The following is a 25,356-nucleotide window of genomic DNA, read 5'->3' on the forward strand; positions in this document are numbered from 1 at the left end:
TCGAGATAAGAGGCCGATAGCTGTCAGGCACGGAGCTGGTGGGCGCCAGGCTGGTGGGGCGTGGGGCAAGCCTCCGGGAAGCGACTGATGAGAGAGCAGCAGGAGGACCAGAGGTGATGACGAAGGCAGGGCGGGAGTGGGACGGGGGCCGCAGCAACAGAGACCCTAACCTGAGCCGCACTGACCCAGCTGTCTGACCCCTGTCCAGGGACAGGTGGGTGCGGGGTGTGAGCAGAGAGGACGGAGGCAGGTGTGGCTGTGGGCAGGGTGGCTTCTCTAAGGTCCCCCGTGGTAGTGGGGGATCTTTTTGTAGGATGGAGTCATGGGCAGCCTGGGCCAGCCAGGGAGGCCCTGCCAGTGGGGAAGGAGGTGGCTGCTCCTACGGCTGGGCCAGAGGTGTCCCTGATGTCCGTGGATGGTCCTGGCAACCAAGAAAGCGGCTGCTCTTCCTCCTCCACACAGCCACCTTGGTGAGGGAGACGGGACGGGTCAGGGATGGGGCGGGCGCGGGAAGCCCAGCTCTCAGGCGGTGAAGGGGGCGGGTCCAGGAGGGGGTGTGAGGCTGGCTGGGAGGCCCCGGGAATGCGCGCGACGACAGGCCGTCTGCCCACCCGTGCCACCTGCCCTCCCCCCCCGGGCCCTCGGCCCAGCTCCTGGTGGCCGTGAGCTTGTCCCGCAGCTCGGAGATGCTGCTTAGCGGGGCGCCTCGTCATTGGTCGTGCGCCTGCTCAGTCTGGGGCAGGCAGGGGCTGGGACAGCGTCTTTAATCCCTGGTGCCGGTGCGGGGATTAGGGCAACGTGGAGTGAGTGAGCGAAGGGATGGCGCCGTGAGCCCTCAGCGCGGGGAGACACACGCCGGGCCGGGGCGCCAGGAGCGGGGGTGGCGGGGAGGGGAGGGAGGGAAGGCTGGTGACGTCAGTGGTTCCAGTTCCGCAGCAGCGGAGGCCGCGGCCGGGGACGTGAGACACCAGCTGACGCCCGGAGCCTCACAACCTCTGGACACACATTCTCCCGAGGGCCGGTGCCTGGAAACAAAGGCCACCCCCGCCGGCCGGAAACTTCTAGGCTGGCAATGGAGATGGGACATCTGGTGACCCCCTCTCTATCCTCCTCTCCCTTGGGGTCCTCCAGGAAGGCCTGCGTGATCAATGACCCACTTTTTTTGTTTTGTTTTTGAGATGGCCTCTTGTTCTGTCTCCCAGGCTGGGGTGCAGTGGTGTGACCTCGGTTCACTGCAACCTCCACCTCCCGGGTTCAAGCGATTCTCCTGCCCCAGCCTCCCTCGTAGCTGGGACTGCAGGTGCGTGCCACCGCGCCCGGCTAATTTTTTTTTTTTTTTTTTTTGAGACGGGGCCTCCCTCTGTCGCCCAGGCTGGAGTGCAGTGGCGCTATCTCAGCTCACTGTAAACTCCACCTCCCAGGTTCATGCCATTCTCCTCCCGAGTAGCTGGGACTACAGGTGCCCTCCACCACGCCTGGCTAATTTTTTTTTTTTTTTGTATTTTTTTTTTTTTTTAGTAGAGACGGGGTTTCACCGTGTTAGCCAGGTGAAACCCGGCCAGGTCTTGATCTCCTGACCTCGTGATTCGCCCACCTCAGCCTCCCAAAGTGCTGGGATTACAGGCATGAGCCACCGTGCCAGGCCAATTTTTGTATTTTTAATAAAGTCGGGGTTTCACCATGTTGGCCAGGCTGGTCTTGAACTCCTGACCTCAGGTGATTTGCCTGCCTTGGCCTCCCACAGTGCTGGGATTACAGGCATGAGCCACTGCCCCCAGCCTCAATGACCCACTTGTCCACTGGCCTGCACTTACATCCTCAGGCAGCTGGAACCGCCTCCTGCAGGAAGCCCTCCCCCTGCCACCCACCCACCCACCCACAGGCGGGGCTTCCCCTTGGGTTGCCATGGACCTTGTGGCCGGCAGGGCACCCGGTGCACCCAGGTGTGTCTCCCTGCGTGGCCCATGGGCTCTTCTGGGTGGAGCTCAGAAGAGCTGCTGCGCAGCTTTACTGAAGTAAGATTGTACGTATATGATTCGATGAGTTTAGCAAACGAACCAGCCGTCAGGATGTGCAAGAATTCCTATCGCCCTGGACCCGCAGCCACCCCTCTGCCTTCTGTAGCTACAGTTTTGCCTTTTCCATAATATCATAGAAATAGAATCATACAGCACATGGCTTTCTGAGGCCAGATTCTTTCACTTGGCCTAATGTGTTTGAGATTTGCCCACATCTCAGCCACGCTTCCCGGCCCGCTGTGGTCACGGCTGAGTCGCGTTCCCCGTGTGGGTGCACCACAGCCTGTCTGTCCAGTCATCACCCAAGGACAATGGGGTTCTTTCCACTTCTTGGCTGTTACTAATAAAGTGGCTATGAACATTTGCATGCAAGTTGTGTGTGGCCGTAAGTTTTCTTTTTCTTGGGAAAATACCTGTAAGTGGGATTGTTGGATTGTATGGTAACGGTGTGTCTAATTTTATAAGAAACTGACAGACTGGTTCCCAAAGCATCATTTTGCACTCCCATCTGCAACGTCTGAGAGTTCGAGGTGCTTTGTGTCGTCTAAATTTCCGTCATCATTTTTTTGAGGCAGGGTCTCACTCTGTTGCCCAGGCTGGAGCGTAGTGGCTCTATGGTGGCTCACTGAAGCCTCCATCTCTCCAGTTCAAGCAATTCTCCCACCTCAGCCTCCCAGGGAGCTGGGACTACAAGTGTGGAGTCCTGGTGTGTAGCCATGCCTGGCTATTTTATTTTTATTTTTCATAGAGATAGTGTGTTAGGCTGTTCTTGTGTTGCTATAAATACCTGAGACTGGGTAGTTTATTTTAAAAAGAGGTTTAATTGGCTTATGGTTCTGCAGGCTGTAAAGGAAGCATGGCATCCGGAAGCTTCCAATAACGGTGGAAGGCAAAGGGGGAGCAGGGGTCTCACACGGCAGAAGTGGGAGCAAGAGAGAGTGGGAGGGGAGGCACCCACTTAACTAGATCTCACGAATACTCACCATTGCAAGGACAGCACCAAGCCCCGAGGAATCCACCCCATGACCAAAACATCTCCCAGCAGGCCCCATCTCCAACACTGAAGATTCTATTTCAACATATGTCTGGGCGGGGACAAATACCTAAACTATATCAGATGGAGTCTTGCTATGCTGCCCAGGCTGGTCTCAAATTCCTGGGCTCAAGCTATCCTCCCACCTTGGCCTTCCAAAGTGCTGGCAGTACAAGCATGAGCCACCGCACCTGGCAGCTTGTCAATTTCTAAAAAAAAAAAAAAGAGAGAGAAAATTTAAAAAATCAAATTAAAATTAAATCGATTACTTAGGCCTTGTTAAGTCTCACTCAATATACTGAGAGATGTATAATCGTTTTCTGTGTACAGGTCTCATGCAAATTCTGATAAATTTACCCCTAGTATTTCGTGGTTTTTAAATTCTCTTTGTAAGTGGTACTGTTTTCATAATTTCAACTTCTAATTGATGGTTAGCACACAAATAGAATTGACCTTTTTTTGGCTTTGTACCCTGTGGCTTTGGTAAACTTACTTATTCGTTTTAGTACCAGTTTGTAGCTTAGAATTTTCTGCAGACAATAATGTTTTCTTCTTGTTTTACTTTCTGAGACGGAGTTTTGCTCTTGTTGCCCAGGCTGGAGTGCAATGGCGTGATCTCGGCTCACTGCAAACTCTGCCTCGTGGGTTCAAGCGATTCTCCTGCCTGAGCCTCCTGAGTAGCTGGGATTACAGGTGCCCATCACCAAACCCAGCTAATTTTTGTATTTTTAGTAGAGACAGGGTTTCACCAGGTTGGCCAGGCTGGTCTCGAACTCCTGACCTCAGGTGATCTGCCCGCCTCAGCCTCCCAAAGTGCTGGGATTACAGACGTGAGCCACTGTGCCTGGCCATTAATGTTATCTTCTAATAAAGATCACCTAAAATTTCCTTTTTGGCTGGGCACGGTGGCTCACGCCTGTAATCCCAGCACTTTGGGAGGCCGAGGCGGGTGGATCATGAGGTCAGGAGATCGAGACCATCCTGGCTAACACGGTGAAACCCCGCCTCTACTAAAAATAAAAAAAAATTAGCTGGGCGTGGTGGCGGGCACCTGTAGTCCCAGCTACATGGGAGGCTGAGGCAGGATAATGACGTGAACCCGGGAGGCGGAGCTTGCAGTCAGCTGAGATCGGGCCATTGCACTCCAGCCTGGGCGACAGAGCAAGACTCCATCTCAAAAAAAAAAAAAAAATAATAATAATAAAAAATTTCCTTTTCAACTGGTACAAATTTTGTCTTCCTTGCCTCATTACTTCGGCATGTACTCTGGCACAACACTGAAATAAATGATGATGATGGACAACCTTGCCCCATCCCTGACCCAAGGAAAAGCTTTCAGTTTCTCACCACTAAGCCTGACATTAGCTGTGGGTTTTTGTAGTTTCCCTTTGTTGGGTTGGGAGTGCAGGAGCAGAATAGATTCGAATCTTCTCCTCCTGGTTTACTGAGAGCCTTTGTCGTGAATGAGTGCTGAATTTTGTTGAATGCTTTCCTTGCATCTGTGGAAATGACCGTGTGGTTTTTCTGTGTCGGTCTGCTAATAGTGAATGACAATTGATTTTGAAATGTTAAACTAACTTTGCATTCCCGGGTACGCTCCACAAGGTCATATGTGTTCTCTTTATATATTGCTGGAATTGATTTGATGTTTTGTTAAGGGATTTTTGTGTCTAGGCTCCTGAGTGGACTTTAATTTTCTTGTCATGTCCTTGCATGGTTTTGGCACCAGGGTGATGACAGTTTCACAGAGGAGCTGGGACATGGCCCGTCTTCTTCTGTGTCCTGGAAGCGTCTGTGTAGCGGGGTGCTTTTCCTCCATTAGTGTTTGGTGGGCTCCACTGGTGAGTCTTGGTCTGGACGTCTTTGTGAGACTGGGCCCTTTCCTAAGTCCGACAACAGACCTTCGTGCTCAAGAGCCCTGGCTCCCCTGGGGCTCCTGCTCCCACCTTACACGTGACAGAGGGGGACCGAGGGCTGTGGCATCACAGTCGTGGGCACCTCCTGGCTGGCCACACCCTGGTACACCCTCTCCTGGGGCACCCCAGTACCAGGCCTGCTGGAAGGAAGGGCAGTCATCCTGTTGATCCCCACAAAGATGGGAGCAGGGAGGGCGCGGTGTGCTATCGAGAAGGTGTTGAGTCTGGGGTTTTGTGCAGCACCTTCAAGAGGGGACAGCAGGGCCAAGGGAGGCTGGGAGGGCGATTTGAGGATAGGCACTCAAGAGGCTGAAGGCTGAGTAGCCTCTCGTGCCTGGAGGACAGGCAGGGAGCCAGAAGAGAGGCCCCAGACTGAGCCCCAGAGGCCACCGATGGCGTAGGCTGCTCAGACACAGACAGGGAAGAAAAGGCCTCAGGGCTGCAGTGAGGGTTGGGAGAGGGATGCAGGCTGGCAAGGAGGTGGGAAGGAAGAAAGCAAGAATTTTGGCCACTGGAGTAGCCGGATGCAAACGGTCAATAGGGCAAAATGCTGCTGAGGATGTCACAAAGGTGCGTCTGACTCTGCTGCAGCCTGGGAGGCCAGGTGACCGTGGCAGCAGAGAGAGGGCATCTCGGGTCAAGTGCCCCTGCCCTCTGGCTGTGGCCTGACGCCCTCTCCTGGTCTCCTGCACACCCTCGGCCTCTGTTGGCACCTGGACCAGACCACTCCCAGTCAGCCTCCAGCCAGACCTCACTGCTTGACAGTTTCTCCAGCTGGAGGTCGCAGTCTACTTTCAGCTAAAAATGCCTGCTGTCCCCACTCACAGCAGCAGCAGCAGCGGGGGAAAGGGGAGTGCCCTCTGCCTCTGTCCCATGCTCTCAGCCCCCCTCCCCTGCCCCCACTGGTGGGGCCCTGATTGCTCATGCTCAGAGGCCCCAGAATTGGGTAGGGAGGACCCTTAGTCCACAGCATTTGAAGGGAAGCAGGGCGGGCGGGTGCAGGCCGAGAGTGGACAGGCGCTTTGGGGCCCACTCCCCTTCCCCAGCTGGAAATACAGACAGCCCAAAGAGCAGGAGGGCGCACTGGGAAGACCACGCAGTTTCCTGAGCTCATACGGGCTTACCAGGATGGGGAGCGGACCACGGTCAGCAGCAGTGTGTGGCAGAGCCCGCAGGGGAAACGTTGCCCGCAGACCATACACGGGCAAGATCTGGGACCCCCACTTCTTCAGCGTTCCGGGTCTCCCTCACCTCTCCCCTCCCACCACCTTCTGCAGCACGGGCTTAAGGAAATACCAGTGTTTTTCTGCAAAGAAACAGAGGGTCCGTCCAGGTCTGGCTGCCTCTTCGGCTGCCTGTGTTTAGACCTCCAAAGGCTGCTCCCGGCAACCCCTGCCCAGCTGCTCAACCTGAAAGAGGGGTCGGTAGCAAGGGCCGGGAGGCGCCAGGGCGCTGCGGCCGGATCCCAGGTGAGTTCCTTGACTCCGCGCCGCGCAGGTCACTGTGGCATAACTGGGAAAACCGCCGCTTCTCCCTCGGGAGCGGAGGCGGAGGGCCACGTCCTCCTTGGGGGTGCACAATCACTGCTTGGACAACGCCCGCGTGCAGTAGCCCCACAGACTCCCATGCAGCCCCCCCGCCACGTGTGCCTTATCCGCGCCCTGCATGCAACACCCGCCCCCTCCAGCGCAGCATGCCCCTCGCTGGCGTGCATCACCCCCCATGTGTGCAGCACCCCCCATGTGTTCAGCACCCCTGCCCCGAATACAGCACCTCTCCCCAGTACAGCACTCCCGCCCCGCATGCAACACTCGCCCCGCTCCAGGGCAGCATCCCCATCCCCCACGCGTGCAGCACCCCCTCGAGGGGCGGGAAACTCTTAGGGACACCCGGGGTCACGCCCTGCAGGGTAAAACCCCCGTCCAGGGCAGCCATCTGCACCCCCTCGCCATGGGCCCACTGCCTGCTCCGTCCCGGGATGCGCCTTAATGGCGGGTCGGGCGGCAGCGGGAGCTCTGCTGCCTGGTGGGACCGGACGTGGCAGCCGGCGGGCTGGAGGCTCCCAGGTCCCGGCCTCGCCCTGGCCTCGCCTCGCCCCCTAGAGTCTCCCCGAGCGCTCGTAGCGGCGGGGCGGGGTGGGGAGGCGCTGATTGGCCGGCGCGGGCACCGCTTGCCGCCGCCGCCGCATCCCGCTGCGTTCGTACAGGCTCGTGTCGGCTCGGCTCCGTTGCGCGGCCCGGCTCGGCTCCCCTCAGCTCCGCTCGACTCCGCTGTTCGGCTCGGCTGTTCGGCTTGGCTACAGGGCTCGGCTGTTCGGCTTGGCTACACGGCTCGGCTGCGCGGCTCGGCTCTGTTCGGCTCGGCTCGGCTGCTGGGCTCGGCTGTTCGGCTCAGCTGCGCGGCTCGGCTCGGCTCGGCTCTGTTCGGCTCGGCTCGGCTGCTGGGCTCGGCTGTTCGGCTCAGCTGCACGGCTCGGCTCGGCTCGGCTCGGCTCGGCTGCGCGGCCGCTGACGGGCGTGCGCTGGGGGCGCGGGGCGCGGGGCGCGGGCCTCGGCGGCGGCGGCGGCGGCGGAAGCCAGGTGCCCCCGCCCGCCCTGTCCTCTCGACGAGGCGGAGGCGTCACCGCGGGCCAGGCCTCGGACTGCCGCGTCGGAGTGGACGCGGGGGGCGGCGGCGCGGGCGGACGCGGGCGGCGCGAAGCAGCCGGGCCCGCGGGGGCGCCCCGGCCGGGTCGGCGCGGACGGCACTCGGCGGACGCGGGCGGACGCTGGGCGGCCCCTCCCTGCCCGCGCGCCCGGGCGCCCCTGGCCGGCGCCGGGCCCCGGAGCGATGACATCGACGGGGAAGGACGGCGGCGCGCAGCACGCGCAGTATGTTGGGCCCTACCGGCTGGAGAAGACGCTGGGCAAGGGGCAGACAGGTGCGTGCGGCCGGGGCGGGGACCGGGGCCGGGGAGGCCGCGCTGGCAGCGCACTGGGTGGGGGGCGCCCGAGGGAGGCCCCGGCCGCGAAGCCGCAGGCCCGGCCCGGGCCCCGGCCGCGAACAATGGGCGGCCCGTGCGCCCCCGTCCGCTCGTGCGCCCCGGTTCCGCCGCGGATCCCGCAGGCCGCTTGGCTGCGGTTGGCCGGGCGCGGCCCAAGGACACGCGGCGCGGCGCGGGGCGCGCAGGCGGACAGGGGCGCACGGGACGGCGCCCCTCGGGCCCCGCTGCAGGTGCGCGGCCCGGGCCGCATTGTGCGCCCCAGCGACCGGGCCCATTGTGCCGCGGGAGGAGGGGGCCGCGCGGGCGCCCATCTGCCGTCTGCCGCGGCCGCGCTAATAGGCGTGCTGCCCGAGCAGCTGCGCCCCCGGCGGGACTCCCACCTCCGCGCGCCGGCCACCGGGGCCTCCGGGCAGGCCCGATCTCCCTCCGCGGTGGGGGCGGGAGAGTGCGGGGACCTGCAGAGGGCTGGACAGCGCCTTGCGCTGCTCCGGCTCGGGCTCGGGCGGGCGGAGCGTCTGTGACCTGCATTCCCCCGGGGCAGGGAGAGGCCATTGGTGCTGGGACCAGAAGTGCGTGGGACCTGACCCGTGGAGCAGCCCCGCGGCCTGCCGGTGGAGGGGGCTTCCCGGTGGGGCCTGGCTGTCGTTCTAGGGAACAGGCCGGGTCCCTGCGGGGCCGAACCCAGGCCAGAGGCAACCCGGCTACCCTCGCATGTGGCCAACTCTCCCCGGCCCGCTGGGTTTGGCTAGCCCTTCATCTGGTCAGGCGCATTCACAGAGTCGCCTTTGTGGAGGCTGGGGCTCAGCCATTTTCTTTCTTCTCTCAGGACCGGCCTGTCTCTTGGTGTCCCCGAGGTCCCACGGCACTGCCTCTCCCTTCCAATCCGAGAAGTTCCTTAGACCCGGGCGGGCAGGGGTGGAGGGAAGGAGGAGGAGAGCGCTGGTGCAGGGTGGAGGCTCAGCCCCTCACGGCTGCACAGAGGAGGAGCTGGGAGGTGGCGTTGGGGAAAGAAAGTGGGCCAGGCCCAGGCTCTTGGGGGAGGGCCGTGGCTGTGATGTAACTACGGCAGAGCTGCAGGAAGGGGTTTAGACCGAGGGGTTCAGGGGAGCTGCCTCACCTTGGGTGCACAGCCTTCCGCCACCCGCCACGGCACGGAGGGGCCCCTGGCCACAGGGCAGGGCCTGGGCAGGTGGGGTGGTGCGGCCTGGGTTGGAGGAGGAGGTGGCATTCAGCCCATGTCACCTGAGTTCAAAATTCTCGTCTTTCCCGGAAAGAAAAACTAGTGTGTGAAATCCGTGGTGAAGGAGGGGCCCAGGGCAGCAGGATGCAGGAGTCAGTGAGATAATCCAATTACGGTCCCAATAAAATGTTATTATAAGGAAACATCCGCGTGTAAATGAAGACACGATGAGTTATGTGCTGTGCGCGGCCTCGGTGGGTAGGGGCTGGTCTCCACTCTTCATGGAATTCTGCTGGCGGCAGTTAATTACGGGAGGTTTCCACTGTAATTAACAGTAATGAATACAAAAGGATGGGCTGTGTGTGTCTACAACGTGCTGAGAGAGATATTTAGAAAACAGCTCGAGGGGGGGCACAAAGCGGCCCCTCTCTCCCGAGTTATGACGGGCAGAGCGCAAGCGTGTCACCAGGAGGGCCCTGGAGAAGGCCACCATTTCTGTGCATCTTCTGTTGCTGCTGCTGAAGGGTCACCAGGAGTTGGGTGGACATGGGGCCCGGAGTGTGTGTGCCGGGCCACTTGGCACCAGATGCCAGGAGAGCTACCAGGTCCCAAGCTCAAGAGGGAGATAGGCTTCCTGCCAGGAGACCTCCGTGGGAGAACGGGAGGCTGGGCTTCTGGCCGCCACCACCCGAGGACGATCTGATCCTGCCGTTGAGAACGCTTCTTCCAGGGACCTGGCCACAGGGGAGCTGTGGAGGCCTTGCTTGGGGGGCCATTGGTGTGGACGCGACTCCAGCCCCTTCCCCGTGTCTGTGGCTGGCAGCTTTGTTTGGCCCTCTCTGTTCATCTTCTCTCTCTGCCTGAGTCCTTGGAAGTAGGAGCTGCTCGACTTGAGGTGGCCACTGAGAGGGAGGTGGTCAGTGGCAGTGGCAGTGAGCCTTGTGGTGCCACGAGAGCCCTTCCACCCGGCTGACCCAAGCTGGGGCCTGCTGGACGGTGGGCCAAAGATGTGGTCCGAAACCTGCCCTTGGGGAGTCTGGCCGTGTGGGGAGGGGAGACCACGCAGCGCCCCCACCGGGGCCTGGAGGACGCCCTTCTAGACGCCGCAGGGTCCGGTCGGGTGTCTTCTTCTGCCTTTCACCGTGAGCGCTGCATGGTCTCACCTGTACGGCACCTGCCTGTCTTGTTGGGTCTGTGCCTCCTGCAGGGCCAGTGTGGCTGTAGGGTCGTCCTTCTGCATGGGGCGTCCTCTGCACAGCTCCCCTCGGTGGCCGTGGGGGTTGCCTTCAGTGGTCTCACTGCCGGTGCCAGGCACCAGGTGAAGCCGTCAGAGCACTGAGCATCTGTGGAAGCCTCCTCGCCGGCTGCTTGGTGGTTTCTGGCCAAGACTTAGGGGGATGTAGGCTGGGGTTGGGGTGGGAACCCACCTGCAAAGGTGCTGCCCCAGCTTTTCTTGGGGCTGAGAAAGGCTTGTGTAGCCTCATCTGAGCTTGACCCCTGCAGAGATGCCGAGACACAGTCCCTGCCAGCAAGGGCAACCATGGAGGTTGGAGGGCGCAGACACTCCGAGTTTTTGAGCATGCAGGTCCAGGAGGGTGTGTGGCACGGGCTGGGTGGCTTTTGTCCCTGCGCGCCTTTGTCCCTGTGCCCCATCAGTATGTGGAGCAGGGCACCTTCTTGCCCAAACCTCGGCTTAGCTCCTGAAATCTGGGAGGCCTGGGAGGGCCCTGTGGGAGGAGCTGGAGAACCTCGGGCCCTTGGAGCTGTTCTTGGGGGCAGGCGGGTGGGCTGCATGGGACGATGAGGGGCCTGCCTTTGGGAATCCTCTGTCTGGGGGGTGGGAGAAAGGAACATGGCCGCGATAGGGCTCCCTGCAAGGGAACAAAGGAGCTAGGATGAGGGGCTGCCCTGCAGCTCACCTGGCAGTGTTCACCTGCTGTGGCGTGGGGGAGGGAACTAGGCTGCCAGGGACCTGGGACCGCCCCTCCATGTTCTCAATGGCCTTTAGGAAGGTTGAGCCCTGGTGGCTGCCAGGGTGGAGAGGGGTCCTGGGATGGGAGAAGCCATTGAAGATGGAACAGGTGAGGGGAGGGAGAGCCTGTGCCTGGGAGACCCTGGGGGTGACCCCAGGCCCAGAAGCTGGAGGCAGATGTGGAGGGGAAGGAAGCTGGCCTGAGATGGGGTCTGTTTAGGAAGTTGAGCAGGATGGGCAGTGATTGGCTGTGGTGTGCAGGTCCCTGGAGATGGGCCATGGAGATGGGTCCTGGAGATGGGTCCTGGAGATGGGCCCCTGGAGATGGGCCATGGAGATGGGTCCTGGAGATGGGCCCCTGGAGATGGGCCATGGAGATGGGTCCTGGAGATGGGCCCCTGGAGATGGGCTGTGCAGGGCTGAGCCCGGAGAGCGCATGGGTAGACAGGACCCGGCAGCCTCCCCAGCCATGAAGGTGAAGGTGGACTCAGCGTGGGGTGTCTGCTGCGAGACCCCGGGAATTCTGTGGCCTTCCCCACATCAGGCCCTGGCCATCTGACCCCAGCTGTTTTGTCAGGGCAGCAGCAGCCTGGGGCTGGACTGAACCCCTCATCTGCCCTGCACGGGGTTTCTACAAGCTGAGGTCTCAGGACGCTGTTCTCAGGGGCGCCGTGCACAGAGCCCAGGGAGCCAGCGTGGTGGGTAGCCCTCCCATCTGAAGTCTCCCTGGCCCCCTGAAGTCCCTGGAAAGGCCCATTTGGTGTCGCTGGGCGCCATGTCAGTGACTGCGCCAGGGTGGAGGCCTCAAGATGCTGCCCCTGGCGTCTTCCTGCCCTGCATGCCCTCCACAGGGAGCCCCCTTTCCAGCTGAGAGCTGGCCTTGAGTGTCCCTGTCAGGGCCCTTGGCACAGAGGTTCCGGGTGGTGAGGACGGCAGTTCCCCTAGGCGGGGGTGGGAGGGTCGTTGGAGGCGGGAGCCCTAGGCCCTTGTCCTGTCCCCACCCACTGTGGCCCTGGGCACCTCAAGTGTGTGTGTCCCTGTTGACATGGGTCTCCCTGCCTTGTCACTGGCAATGGCTGGAAAAGACACGCTGGGCAGAGGGCACCGCCCGGCCCTGATCGTGCTGGCCGTGCTGGCCCTGCTCTGCTGAGGTGCGTGCACGCCGTGGATTTCCTGGATGTGGAAGCCTCAAGGCCAGGCTGTGCCCCCTCCCCAAGCTGTGCCAGGGAGGGCTTTCCAGAGTCACCATGGCTGGCTGCTGCCCCGCCTGCTCCACCATCTGCCTGAGCAGGGAGTCGTGTCCAGAACCACTGGGGAATGCAGGGCCTGGGCTGTGATGTGAGGTTGGCCTCTAGGCTTCAAGGGGATCTGTTTCTGGCAAATCTCACGCAGGCCCAGCTGGAGCTACTATCAAGGGCCGTGGCTCCTGCCCACGACCCAAGCTCCAGGGCCTCTGGGTCCCCACCATCGTTGGCTGCCGAGGTGGCCAGGTCCCTTCCTTGCTCTGAGGGTGGCTGGGAGTGTCTTAAGGTCGTCGCTGTGCCAGGTGTGTGTGGACCCCTGCGTCCCCCGCTCCTGGTCTCTCTTCCCTTCCACCCACATCCCCCACTCCTGGTCCCTCTTCCCTTCCACCCACGTCCCCCACTCCTGGTCCCTCTTCCCTTACAGCCGCCTCGAGGACTGCATGGGGCCAGCAAGGCCTGTACCCCAGGACACCAGAGTTGCTCGGACCGGCTCCCGGACCTGGGCCTAAGCGAGCTCTCCTGGTTCTCACTCCCGGAGTCGTCTGTGGAGTGACCCCGGGCCCTCTCATCGTGGCCTCACCCTGCTTCGGCGCTCTGGGTGCTTTGAAGCAGACAGGAGACCCCCTCCAGGCTGGCCCGAGGGCAGGTCAGACCCCAGTCCCTGGGAACAGCCTGAGTGGGCTGTGCCTCCCCGTTGGCCACTGGCGCTCAGGAGGAGCCGTCGGGAAGGCCCCTTTGCCATCACCTGGTGGCGCTTGCTTGAGGGCTTCTGTGCCTTCCAGTCCTCACTGGGCACAGACTAGCTTCTTTGGGCACCTGGGGAGGGTCAGGCTGTCTCTGAAGTCAGCAGCCCTGCTGGGCAGCCGGCACCAGGAGAGGAGGCGGGCTGGTCCCCGTGACTGCCGGCCGCCGGCATCCACCTGTGTGGGGCTGTGCCTAGATGGTGGCACTGTGGGGCATCACTGTGCAGTTCTGGGCCCTGCCCTCAGCTCTGGACAGCCCACCTGGACCCTGGCCCCTCGGAAGTGGAAGGACTGGGACCTCAGGGTCCCTGAGTGTAGAATGGGGTTTCCCTGAAGCTTGTGCGAGGTTCCAATGGCTGGAAACACCGTACCACGCAGGAGGACGGCAGACCAGCATCTGTCAGGCCCCTTGGGGCTCACATGGCTGGTCCTCTGTGCTGCCCTGTGCTCTGCAGGAAGTTAACGTCACCCTGCCACCTCCTCTGTGCAGGGCAGCCCCGCTTTCACCTGTAGGGCTGGTGCCTGTGTCAGGCCCAAGCCCCAGGTCCTAGCCTAGGCTGACCAAGCGGCCTGCAGACCTCCCTGAGGCCTCACCCCAGGGATGTCCGCCGGGCCAGGCTGCCCTGAGCCAGCTGCCTGGGGCTCTGGACAAGATGGAGGCTGGGCTGGGGCAGAGGCTGCAGGGACAAAGCACGGATTGTGCCAAGCCGGCTGCCTTTCAGGGCCCGGCCTGCCAGGTCCAGGCCTTGTTCTACCGCCTCTGAGGGGCCAGTGTTCTGGGCCCAGCAGCTGGGAGCCAGGCCCCACCCACAGAGCAGTGCTCCCGAAAGTCCTGCTGTTAAAGAGAAACTCCTCGTTTTCCTGGACGCCTCCAGCTTCCCAGGCTCGTTCTGCCTTCAGTCCCGGGGCCCACGGAGGCCGTGGCTGCCCTACGCTGCTTTACCCCAGGGGCCTGGGCTGCAGGCTGGGCCTGGCTTCCTCCCCGAACCCTGGAGAGTGACAGCACCACCCCCAGTGGATGGCAAGGTCCCGTCGGTTGGCATGTGTCTCTCTGGGCACCGTGCTCCTCGTTGGGTGCCACGTCCTTGGGCTGAGCTTGGGTCCTGTTTGCCCTGGGGGTACCATCCTATGAGGACAGAGCTGCCTTTCCTGGGTGGCCATGGCAGCCTCATGGCACTGGCTGAGGGGAATGGACACTCCTGGGATGGAGCTGGGCTGGGGTGGGGCTGGGTAGGGCCAGTGGGAGTTCTGGGCACCTTGGCCTGAGGGGGATGGGGGTGCCCAGGGCATTCGCGCCATCACTGCCCACTTGGCTTAAGCTGGAGCCCAGGGCCCTGGAGGGCAGGCTGGCCTTCCCGGCCCCGGGCAGAGGTGGGAGGGCGCCTGGACGGCCGCCTGCATGATCCCCGTGATACAGCGGGGATGGCTGCATGTCGGACTGAGTCCAGCTGTGGGTGGTTTGCGGGGGCACAGGGAGCCTGCCTGGCCAGGAATGTGGCCTCTGCGGGTGGCTTGGCCTGGGAGCCCCCGGGGAACCCTTTGTATGGGAGAAGGGGTCAGGATAGGGGCTGGGGGGCAGTGCCTGGTGGCCCTCCATGCTGAGGGAAAGCCCCTCTTCACAGCTAGCGTCGGGCCTCGTGTCCTCGGCACCCTGAATCAGCTGCAGGGCTAGCTGCTGCCTGAGCTGCCTGGTTGGGGCTGGCCTGGGCCCCTGATTGGCTGCTTCCCTGGGCGGGGGTGACGTTGCTGCCCTGGGTCCGAGAGTTATCTTGTGCGGACAGAGGTAATAGGTGTGGTACCCGCCCCGGGAAGGGTGGTGGCCAGGATGGCCATGTCAGGCGCCTTGGCCCTGCCCCCTGGGGATACAGGGGGTGGAGAGGCAGCCCCAAAGCTGGGTTCTCAGAGACCTGGGGTGGCCAGATGGGGGCTCATTCAGCTGCCCCCTGTGCAGCCCCTTGGTGCCATTAACTTTCTGCAGAGCGCAGGGCAGCACAGAGGGCCAGGGGGCCAGAGGTTCCCCTCCCACACAAGCTCCGAGGTGTCCAGACAGGAGGCGGTGGCCCCAGTCCGCATAGGCCTTTCCCCAGGGCAGGCCTTTCCCCAGGGCAGCACTTTCCCCAGGGTTAGGCTGCAGGCCCTGCCGGTGTGGCTTCAGGAGTCCTGGTCCCTGCACTCAAGCTTCCCTCCTGCTCATCTGTGATGGGGCCTGGGTGTACCCAGGTCCTTGGTAGGTGCCAGGAGATGTGTGGGGCCCCCTGGAGCTTGGAGCCCCCCCAGCCCCTCCGCTTGCCTTTGGTGTCTGGGGCGGAGACTGGCCCTTGGCACCCGCGGCCGTCCCTGGCTTTCGTCCTGCGCCGTCCTGGGTCTTTGGGTCCCTCTGCCAGCCCCGTGGTGACTTCTTGCACACAGGGTTTGCAGGGGGGCTGCGGAATGACTCCGTCCCTTCCACAGCACACGGGCACCTCCAGCCAGGAAGGAGCTGGGCAGGCAGCCCCGCCCCAGGCCAGAGCCACAGAGCCGTTGTGACTGGGGGTCTCTGGCCAAGACGTTCCTGTGCTGTCTGTTGTGGGCAGGCCCCCCAGGGCAGGGCCACCTCCAGGATACTTGGTTCCAGACGCTGGCTGAGTGGTCACTTGTGTCCACACCGCAGTTTCCCTATCTGTGAAGTGGCTTGGACAGGATGGTGGGGTGGTGCCAGGGGGTTGCTCTTGCCGGGACTGAGCCCAGGGCCTGGCCCTGCCACTGGGGCCAGCATCAGCCTCAGGACAGCCGAGGAGGGGAGATGGCTTGTGGGCCAGGATGTCCGAGGGTGGGGAGAAGCAGCTCAGATGGCGTCACTGTGTTGCCTTCCCCCAGCCGATGGGATTTTTGTGGAGCTCTCTCTGCTGGGGACAATGAGAGGGGAGCCATGAGCCGTGATAGGGATTGTGGCAAGGCCGGGCTGGTCAGCTGGGGATGCCAGGGCCGCACAGTCCCTCGGGGCTCAAACTGGCAGCTGCCCCCCCAGGGCTCTGGGCTGGTGAGGAGCTTGTCCTGCCTGTCCCTCTGCTGCCACAGTGACCCCGGACACATCCCATGTCATCTGCTGTGGCCCTGCCTTCTGCCGGGTGGACATGGGGGATTTGGGGTACAGGGAAGCAGTGAGTTCTGGGCCGACCAAATTCCCCGGTGCCGTCGGGCCCAGCCTCCTTCTTCCTTGGCACCCTGGGGTGTGTCGTGGCTGAGCCCCAGCTCTGTGGTTCCCGAGGCTTTTCTGGGATGGAGGCCTCGCTCCGGGTCCTGGTGTTTTCACATGGGAGCAGAGGAGAGTGCCCCAAGCCTGGCGAGCACCGCCTGTAGCCGCCAGCAACACTCCCCACCTCCGTTACGCAGAAATAGTCCCAGCCACCGTTTATTGTAAACATTTGGTCTGCACATATAACAGAGAAACTCTTGAAAACCAAAGGGCCGTTATCACCCTGAGAAATTAGCACTGATTTCTAGAAACCGGCAGGAAGCCAGTCGGATGCTGGGATTTTAACTTTAAAAGAACATTTCCCAGGCCTGGGCCTCCGCCGCCAGCCCAGTCTCCCTGCAGGAGGGAGTGGGCAGGCGCTGGGCTCTGCGTGGGGCCATGGACTCAGTCTCCCGCCCCCTCCATGGCTGGGGGCTGTTCCCAGGGGCCCTAAGCCTCAGCTTTCCCCGGAGGCCCGGGCATGGGGTGGGCCTGGGCTCTGCATCTCTCAGAAGTTTCCAGGTGATGCTGATGCTGGTTGGGGGACCCCACTTGGAGAGCTGGGGTGGCGGTGGCATCCTCTTCCATAACCCCTGACCCTGGGCAGTGACCGCCTCTTCCATAACCCCTGACCCTGTATAGCGGCCGTGGGTACTGTCTTCCACCCGTCCACATCCTTCCTGGGCACCGAACACTGCCAGCACCAAGCCAGGCATGGGGCCAGCAAAATGCCCTGCCCGCCTGGGGACACACATGCTGGAACGTTCACTGTGTGTCACACACGTGCAGGTGGTTTCGGGGGGCAGATGCCACGTGGGAGGAATGGGCCCCTGTCAGCTGTGTTCTCCATTGTGGTCGGGGGTGGGGGCAGGTAGTGGAGGACCTGTCGGCTCTGCCTGGGCCCTGTGGTCACCCACCCCGGACACTGTGGCACTGGGAGGGGTGCAGATGAGGAGCTGGTCCAGGGCTAGGGCCCTTCCTGTCTAGCCATGGCCCTCCCCAGGCTCCTCGTGGTGCTGGGACCCTGTGGCGTCTGCTCCTCTGGCCCAGTGGCTGCCGGCGGCGGGGCCGTGTGACCCTCCTTCCTTCCATCCCTGCTGGTGCGTGCCCAGCTCCCAGCCTGGCCTCAATGCGGGGCATGAGGGCTCATTTCATTCAGGCCACATGAGTGTCAGGACAGCCACCGTTGGGCATCAGGGAGGACCAGCAGACAGAATAGTGGTGGAGCCGGTCACAGAGCTGCACGGGGCAGGGGACGCCCTGCCCACTCCGCAGGCCTCTAGGCTCCTGTCTTCACAGAGTTCTCCTGCTGAGGCACCTGGCCTGTGTCCTCAGCACATGCCCCCGGCATCACACCTCACCCGTGAGCAACTGATGCACGGCTACCCTCGCGGATCTGTATTTTGGGATTTCCTGCCAGTGTCTGTGAGTCGGGGCTCACGCCCGGGGTACGGGTGCCCTCCTGGAAGTGTCTGTGTCTCATAGTGAGTCTGTCTGCCTGGGATTGTCACAACCTGGAAGAATAGGTTGCTCTTCCAGTCCCCCACCTTCCTGCACGGTCCAGGGGCGCTCAGGAGCCCCTGGGACCAGGGCCAGCATACCCCGGAGTATGTTCCTGGAGCCGGGGAACGTCACTCCTGGGCCAGCAGCCCCACCTCCTGCAGGCTGCACAGAGCCCCTTCGGGCCCACGCCAACCGCCGGTGCAGCCCCTGCCCGTCCTCTCTGGTCTCCAGGGAAGGCGGCAGCAGCCGTGGATGGTATGGAAGCCCCTGCTCTGCTGCGTCGTCCCAGAGCGGACTGTGGGGACACAGCAGGGAGTTTGCCGACTTTGAGGAGGAGGAAAGGACCTTATGCCCTGTTCGGGAGGCGGAGAGGCCCCCGGGGAGCTGTCCAGCACCAGCCGTGCTGAAGTCTGCAGCTTCCTCCTCCCGGGAGGGCGCCTGCCTTGGCGCTGGGTCCTCACAGCCCAGCTGCAGCTGGAAAGAAGATATGTGAGGGCCGGTGATTTTTGGCAAGATCCCAAACCTGTCGTCAGCTGTGGGTCTCTGGTTCTGTGCTGAGGAGGGGCAGGAGGAAACCAAATGTGTTCGGTGCGTCCTGCTGGCCAGTCCCGCGGCCCTGGGCCCTGGGCAGACCCACAGGACCCACCCCTCGTGCCCCGCCAGGGCCTCTCTGTCTTTAACTTACAGGGGAGAGGGAGGGCCAGGGCCCCACAGAGCTGAGGGTGCCCCTGCGTGTGGGTGCCGGAGAGCAGGCATGGAGCAGCCTGGGGAAGGCTGGGGGGCCTGACCTTGCGCTCTCCAGAGGCGGTGGGTGTCGGGGCTCCCCGAGGCGGGGCAGGCACAACAGGCTGTGGTGGGGTCTGATCCATGTCCCCTGGAGCGCACTCCTGGGAGCCCTTTGTGACAGACTCCTCCAAGTCACCTTGTTTCAGGGCTCATGTGGCCTAAGGGTAGGTTAGTTGCAGGAGTTTGAGAAGGTGGCCTTGGGGGTGGATGGTTGTGGGCAGAGGAGCTACTGCCGCAAACCCAGCTCCAAGCTGCCTCCACCTGAACCTTGTCCGTGCCTGAGCCCCGCCTCCAGGGAGGAGCATCGCAAAGGGTGGGTGGTGCTGCGTGTAACCCTCTGGCTGCCCCACCCTTCTCCTGGGACTTGCCCCTCAGGCCAGCCCAGCCAGCCCTCCTGACTCCTCCTGGGGGGTGAGGGGCAGCATCTCCCTGGAGCTCCCCACACACAGGAGAGGGTTCTCTAGGGCCTCATCTGATCCTGCCTGGGCACTGGCAGAGGGCCAGGACTCAAGAGGCCAGGACAGAAAAGGCCACTCCGGCCCACAGCCCCTCACTCAGGGACACAGGGTCTCCTGCCAAAGGGGGAGGGAGTGGACTGGGGGCAGCTGATACACGGGGAGGGAACAGGCCCCCAGCAGAGGAGGCGGGAGGGGCGCTGAGCTCGGCAGAGTGAGGGGCTGCGACTGCCTCTGAGGAGATGGAGGGCTCGGATCTGCTTGGAGGTTTGTTGACCCTAAACCCCAAATCCCCGGGGATTTGTGACTCATCGTAAAGTGCACGGATGAGCGCCCTCTCCAGCAAAAGCCAGAGCCGCCGAGGGGGTTTGCAGATGGCGTGGGCGGGAGGACGGGCGGGGCCCCCTGGGGCCACCACGGGGGAGGTGCCTGGCTGCAGGCCTCTGCCCGGCCTCTCACCCATGGGGTGTTGAGTCCCCCATCCCACAGCTCAACTGTGGGGTCAGCTGGCTTGGGGCCTCATCCTCGGGGGGCCTGTGTCACGCTACCCTTCCCCTGGGGGCAGTGCCCTTGTCACTGCCTGCTGTGACCGGACTGGCCAGCCTTGTCTGCTGGAGGGAACGTGGCAGTTGTCCCCCAGCCCAGGATGGAGGCTGCTGTGCGTGGCAGAGCACGTGAGGCAGCCACCCCTCCCCGCAGGCCACGGCGTCACTAGCTCACCGGTCACTGTGGGGTCCTCCCCACCAGGGCTACCCTGCTGGTGCCTCTGCTGGTGCTGGGGTTGGAGCTGAAGGCTGCTCTTGGGCCTGGGGGCCCTGCGCTCCTGGTCTCAGCCCCCTCTCTGCTCCTTCCACTCAGGAGGCCACGAAACCCGCAGGCTCATGGGATGGGCAGGGGCTGCGGAGGAGGGGCCCGGGCGGTTGGAGCTGGCTGTTTGGTGTGAAAGGGGGATAACTGATACCCCACCTCTGACGGTGTGTCCTGAGCTCCCATCACCCCAGTTCAGTGGTGTCTGGCAGCCCTCTTAGGTCCCTCACCTGCTGGTGACAGTCCTGTTGTGGCACCTGGTGCACTGATGGTCGCCTGTGGACCCCCATGCTGGTGAGACAGAAGTGGGCTCTGTTCTGGGCTCTGTGGCTCCTGCTGGCGTCGGATAAACCAAGCCCCCACAGGGCCTGTGCGGAGAGTGACCTGAAAGTGTCCTGGCTTCTCTGGGGGAAACACGTTGAGCGCTTACCCACGTGGGGAGGCGGCCGGGCTCCAGGCCCCACTGCCCAACTTGGGACGGTGGCATCACAGGAGTTGGGATGGGAGGCGGGCGGTGGGCCTGGTCAGATGGGGCGAATGGGGTGAGCCTGGCCTGGAGTTGTACCCAAGCCCCTGCCCCTCTCCTGGGCTTCGCTCTTTGACCAGTGAAGTGTGAGCAGAGTTCACATCTGTCTGGGTGAAAGCTTCCAGAGCCAGCACCCTCTCCACTGTCCCACAGAAGCTGGTGTGGGCACACAGCACCTCCAGCCTGGCCCCGGGAGGTTGGAGACTCAGCCCTGCGGCCACCCTTTGATTGCTGCCTGCCCCAGCTGCCCGCAATCTGGGTGCGCAGAGCTGTGTCCCTGCCCAGGGCCTCACTCCTCTGTGTTCCCCTCCTGTCTCTGGGCCCCGTGTCCTTGATGCTGCCCCTTTTCCTGACCCTGCTCTCCTGTCACGTCCCCTCTCCAGGGAAGTGGCCACGGGAGGAGGCCGTCGTTCCAGCCAGCCCTCCGCCTGCCTCAGCCTCCCAGGACAGACGTCCCTTTGGCCGAGAGTTGCACCTGCCTCTGATCCTTGCCCTTGCTCTGTCTTCCCCTCCGTCCCTGTCCCAGCACCCAGAGGAGGTTGGGGTGGGGAAAGGTCCTCGGGGGAGACCATCTGCACGGCCCCTCCCTGGATGCCACAGAGCACCAGCCTTGGGAGGGCAGAGGGGGTGCCCCGGAGGTGGATGCCCTGCCCTGGTTCCTGATGTGGCCCCTGCCTCTAAGACCACAAGGCACTCAGGGACAGATGCTAACGTTTGGGAGGGTAGGAGCAACCGGCGTGGGCTTGCAGCCCCTGCCTCTCCCCTCTCTGCCCTTCCCGCAAGCCGCCCGCTACCCACTGCCCGCTAAGCAGCTCTATTCTTACCGCGCCCTGGAGATTACTGCTGCGACGGCTCCTCTGGGACAGGCAGGCTCGCCGGGCTGGGGGCAGGGCTCAGCACTCCCGCTCTGTGGGAGGGTGGCCGCAGGGCCCTGCGTGGAGTCCCTCCCCAGCCCTCGCTGCCCCTGTGTCCTGACACAAGGCCCCCAAGGTGTGGCAGGCAGGCGGGCGTGCAGGCCTCCATCTCTGGTGGTCTAGGGGGTTGTAGGGGGGCTCTCTGAGGGGTGTGGGCCTCCATCTCTGGTGGTCTAGGGGGTTGTTGGGGGGGCTCTCTGAGGGGCCTGAGCAGCCTCCAGCCCCTCCCCAGGGAGGTCAGTCGCCCTGGGAGGGGGCTTGGGAGCGGCCCGGGCCAGGCTGCCTCATCCACAGCCCTGGGCCAGTCAGTGGGGCAGGGAATGTGGACACTGCCCTCCTAGCCCTCTGCCTGGGATCCTCTACGTCTCCTCACTTGGGACAGGAGCTGACGTTGTTCCTGGAGCCCTGCGTGCCAGCCGGGGTGGGAGGTGTGTGCGTCTGTGTATGTGTGTGTGGTGTGTCTGCATATGCAGGTGTGTGTGTGTGCGTGCCCACCTGTGTGTGCAGGTGCCAGCCTTGCCCAGCCTTCCCCCTGTGGCTCATGAAGCTCAGGATGGCTGGGGGAGCTGGTGGCAGCCCCACTGCATGATAGATGAGAAGTTGGGATCCTAGGGCTAGCCTGCAGCCAGCACCCCATAGTTGCAGGCAGCGAGCTGCCAGCCCCAGCCCCTTCCTCTAGGAAAACATGCCCTGTCCTGCCCAGGGGTCTGGGATGGGGGACTGACCAGCGGCGCCAGCTACCCCCAAGGGCACAGGCTTGGCCATTGACCTTTGCTCCCCAGCTTTGAGGACCCAGGGTTGAGCCAGGAAGATGGGGTGCGGAGCTCTTGGGCTCAGGGCAGCCTAAAGATTGTGCTCTGTGCCGAGGTGGGGAGGTCCATCCTTTCCTGAGTGTGGCCCCAGCCAGCAGCCCGCATCTCCAGCGCTCGGTCCTTCCTGCCTACCTGCGTGGCAGTGACCCCATCCAGCCCCTGCTCCTTGGCCCCGCAGGCCCCACACCCCTTGCAGAGTGATTGGCCCAGCCCCAGGCGCCCCTTCTGTCCACGTCAGACGCTGGTCTGCACCTGTGCCATTCCATCCCCAGCCTTCCCAGACCCCCACAAGCCCCCACAGGCTCCTAAACCCACCCAAGATACGGAGACAGGAACCTCCCAACTCTGTCCCAGCTCCTCACCCTGTTTGTTGCCCGCACCCCTGCCGAGGTCAGGGTGTCCCTCGGCCAGCGGCTCCTCCTGCCCAGCCTTCCCCTCCTCCTGCCTGGCCTTCCTCTCCCTGCCCAGCCGCCAGAGGTCCCTTCTTAGGAGATAAACTGGGCCGGGCGCAGTGGCTCACGCCTGTAATCCCAGCACTTTGGGAGGCCAAGGCGGCGGATCACAAGGTCAGGAGATGGAGACCATCCTGGCTAACACGGTGAAACCCCATCTCTACTAAAAATACAAAACAAAAACAAAAATTAGCCGGGCATGGTGGTGGGTGCCTGTAGTTCCAGCTACTGGGGAGGCTGAGGCGGGAGAATGGCATGAACCCGGGAGGCGGAGCTTGCAGTGAGCTGAGATCTTGCCACTGCACTCCAGCCTGGGTGATAGAGCAAGACTCTGTCTCAAAAAAAAGATAAACTGAGCCACACCTGGGCTGTCCCTGCCACTCAGGACCCCAGAGAGCTCAGCAAATTGCATGGGGGGCGAGCGGAGCTGGTATTTGGCAACACAGGAGGGCGGGGGCCCAAACCCCTGCAGAGGATGCCAGCAAGCCCCAGGCTCTCAGGATGGGCCACACGGAGCTGGCATGAGGAGGCCTGCAGAGGCCAGGACAGCTGTGTGTCCAGCACTCGGCCGCCTGCTGGCTGTGCTGCTGGAGGGTGTGGGGGTGGGCCTGTTGCTGGGCCACATCCCAGGGCCTGGGGTGGGGCTGGCAGGGTGTCAGCCTGCAGCTTGGAAAAGAGGAGCCCAGGCATCTGCTCCCTCCACGAGGTACACGCATGTGTGTGCATGTCCATGTGCAGGTTTGTGTGCGCCTGCATATCTGTGTGTGTGTGCGTGTGTGTGTGTGGTGCGTCTGCATGTGCAGGTGTGTGCATGCGTGCCTGCCTGTGCGTGCAAACGTGTGTGCGCGTGCATGTGTGTGGTCTGTGCATCCTTGTCTGCCTGCACCTAGGATGACAGGTGGAGGCTCCTAGGGTTTCCCAGGGAAGGGGGTCCCAACGTCACCACGGCGACTTGGTAGCCATCCCCTAGGCTGCCGAGGGTGGGGCCTGGCAGGTGCAGAGCGGAGGGAGCTGCAGGCCCCGGAGGAGGCTGCTGTGGTGGCTGTGGTGTCTGCGTGGGTCCCCCACATCTGCTGTCTCCTTCCCACCCCAGCCCTCTCTGAGCGTGGTGTGGGTCACCGGCTCTGACTGGCTCCCGCTGGCCACCTCTGCTATGTCCACGACAGCCCCACTGCCTGCAGAGGGCCCTGCTGCCCCCTGTGCCCTCTGGCGACACCGTGGTGTCCACACAGGAAGTAGGTTCCTGGCCCCACAGAGTCCACTTGGGGGGCTTCTCACATCGGACCCTTGGCCACAGTGCCACCCCTCGTCTTCCTGCACGGGCCTCCCCTCCGAGGCCCTTGTTCCTGCCACCTGCCCTGCATGACCTTCAGGGAAATTGCTGACCCCCAGGAGACCCCTTCCTTCATGGGGTGCCTCAGGCCCCACCTCTGCAGGGGTTCTAGCAGCCTGGTTCTAGCAGCTCTGCAGGGGTTCTAGACCCTCTAGGGGCCTCGACGCAGCCCCTAAACTAGGACACTAGCTTCAGAGACTGAATCACCAAATAGTTACAGGATTCAATCAAAATGTTTCATCGGGCTAATCTTTCAATATTGAATTGTGAAAACCAGTTAATAGAAGTCTAACGTGATCAACTGGCTCCGCTGGGATTGGGTCCCCCCGCCTCCAGGCAGGTGCCACCTCCAGGAGGGCTTTCCCAGAGTGTGGGGCGGGCCCGGCAGGGAGGGGCTGTTTGCTGCTCCATTTGCCCAGTGTGCCCTCAGATCCACAGACTCAGGGCACCTGTGCCCTCCAGGGAAGGCCGCCTGGGTCTCCTGCCCACCCTGGAGCTGAGCCCACCTGCCCTGCAGCTAGAGGGGGCAGGGGCTGCCTGGGCACCTCCTCCATCACCTCCTGGTGGAGGGGTTCCTGGTCCCAGGTCCTTCCACTCCAGAATCCACCTTTGAGCCCCATACTCTCTGCAGCCCATCCTCTGGCCTCCCTGGGGCAAACTGTGAGGCTCATGGCATGGGGAGCACAGGCGGGCCTGGCCTCGGGCCCCAGCCTCCCTCCGCCTGTTCCTAGAGCCCACAGTTCCACTGCTGGAGCTTTCTCTTGGCCACCTGACCAGTTCCCCTCCCTGTGTCCAGCAGTCCTCTGCAGTCCCACACTCATGCCCCAGGAATCCATCCAGCTCCTGCTGATCCTCTCATAGCCCCTGGCTTTGGGGAGGGTGGAGTCCAGGGTCCCAGGTCACCATCCACCTTAGAAGTCCAGCGTCCAGCCCCAGGGCAGCAGCCATGGGAGAACTGGGGAGAAGGCTGTATGGGGTGGGGGTCTTCACACAGCGGCCACCAGGCTGGGGGTATCCTGAGGTCAAAGCCTGTGCCAAGTCCCCCCGTCTTCCCAGGAGACACCTGAGTGCTATGGCCACTCCTTGTCAGGTCCAGGGCCTGGACCCTCAAGGACACCCCTGTGGCTGCCATCCTGACAGGCGGAATTCATCGCAGACCCTCAACCTGATGGCACAGGTCAGGGTTCACGTCGGAACCCTCCCCGCTGGTCCTTACTAGATCTGAGAGTGAGTCAGGTGGGGTGTGTGTGTGTGCACATCTGCCTATGCAGGGGTATGTGTGTGCACATCTGCCTGTGCAGGGGTGTGTGTGTTTGGCTGTGCAAGGGTGTGTGTGTGGCTGTGCTGGGGTGTGTGTGCGTATCTGCCTGTACAGGGGTATGTATGTCTGCCTTATGGAGGTGTATGTGTGTCTGCCTGTGCAAGGGTGTGTGTGTGTGTATGTATCTGTATACAGGTGTTTGCC

General features: G+C 62.8%; 1 protein-coding gene across 8 annotated transcripts in view; it reads left to right on the top strand.

Annotated features, from left to right (window-relative positions):
* Nucleotides 1-7,701: 7,701 nt before the first annotated feature.
* Nucleotides 7,702-25,356, top strand: part of BRSK2 (BR serine/threonine kinase 2) — a 70,535-nt gene continuing 52,880 nt past the window's right edge. For 3 of the 8 annotated variants that reach the window (XR_004664963.4, XM_034931905.4, XM_034931912.4), the window contains exon 1: nt 7,756-7,887. Coding sequence is in view for 6 of the 8 variants with exons in the window: in XM_034931905.4 (XP_034787796.1) it covers nt 7,797-7,887 (91 nt within the window). In the remaining 2 variants the exon portion in view is untranslated. Of the gene's footprint in view, nt 7,888-25,356 lie in introns of all 8 variants that reach the window. The other 5 variants (XM_034931907.4, XM_034931911.3, XR_004664961.3 and 2 more) reach the window with 3 other exon arrangements.

This window comes from Pan paniscus, chromosome 9 (genome assembly GCF_029289425.2).
Source record: "Pan paniscus chromosome 9, NHGRI_mPanPan1-v2.0_pri, whole genome shotgun sequence".
Classification (NCBI taxonomy): domain Eukaryota; kingdom Metazoa; phylum Chordata; class Mammalia; order Primates; family Hominidae; genus Pan; species Pan paniscus.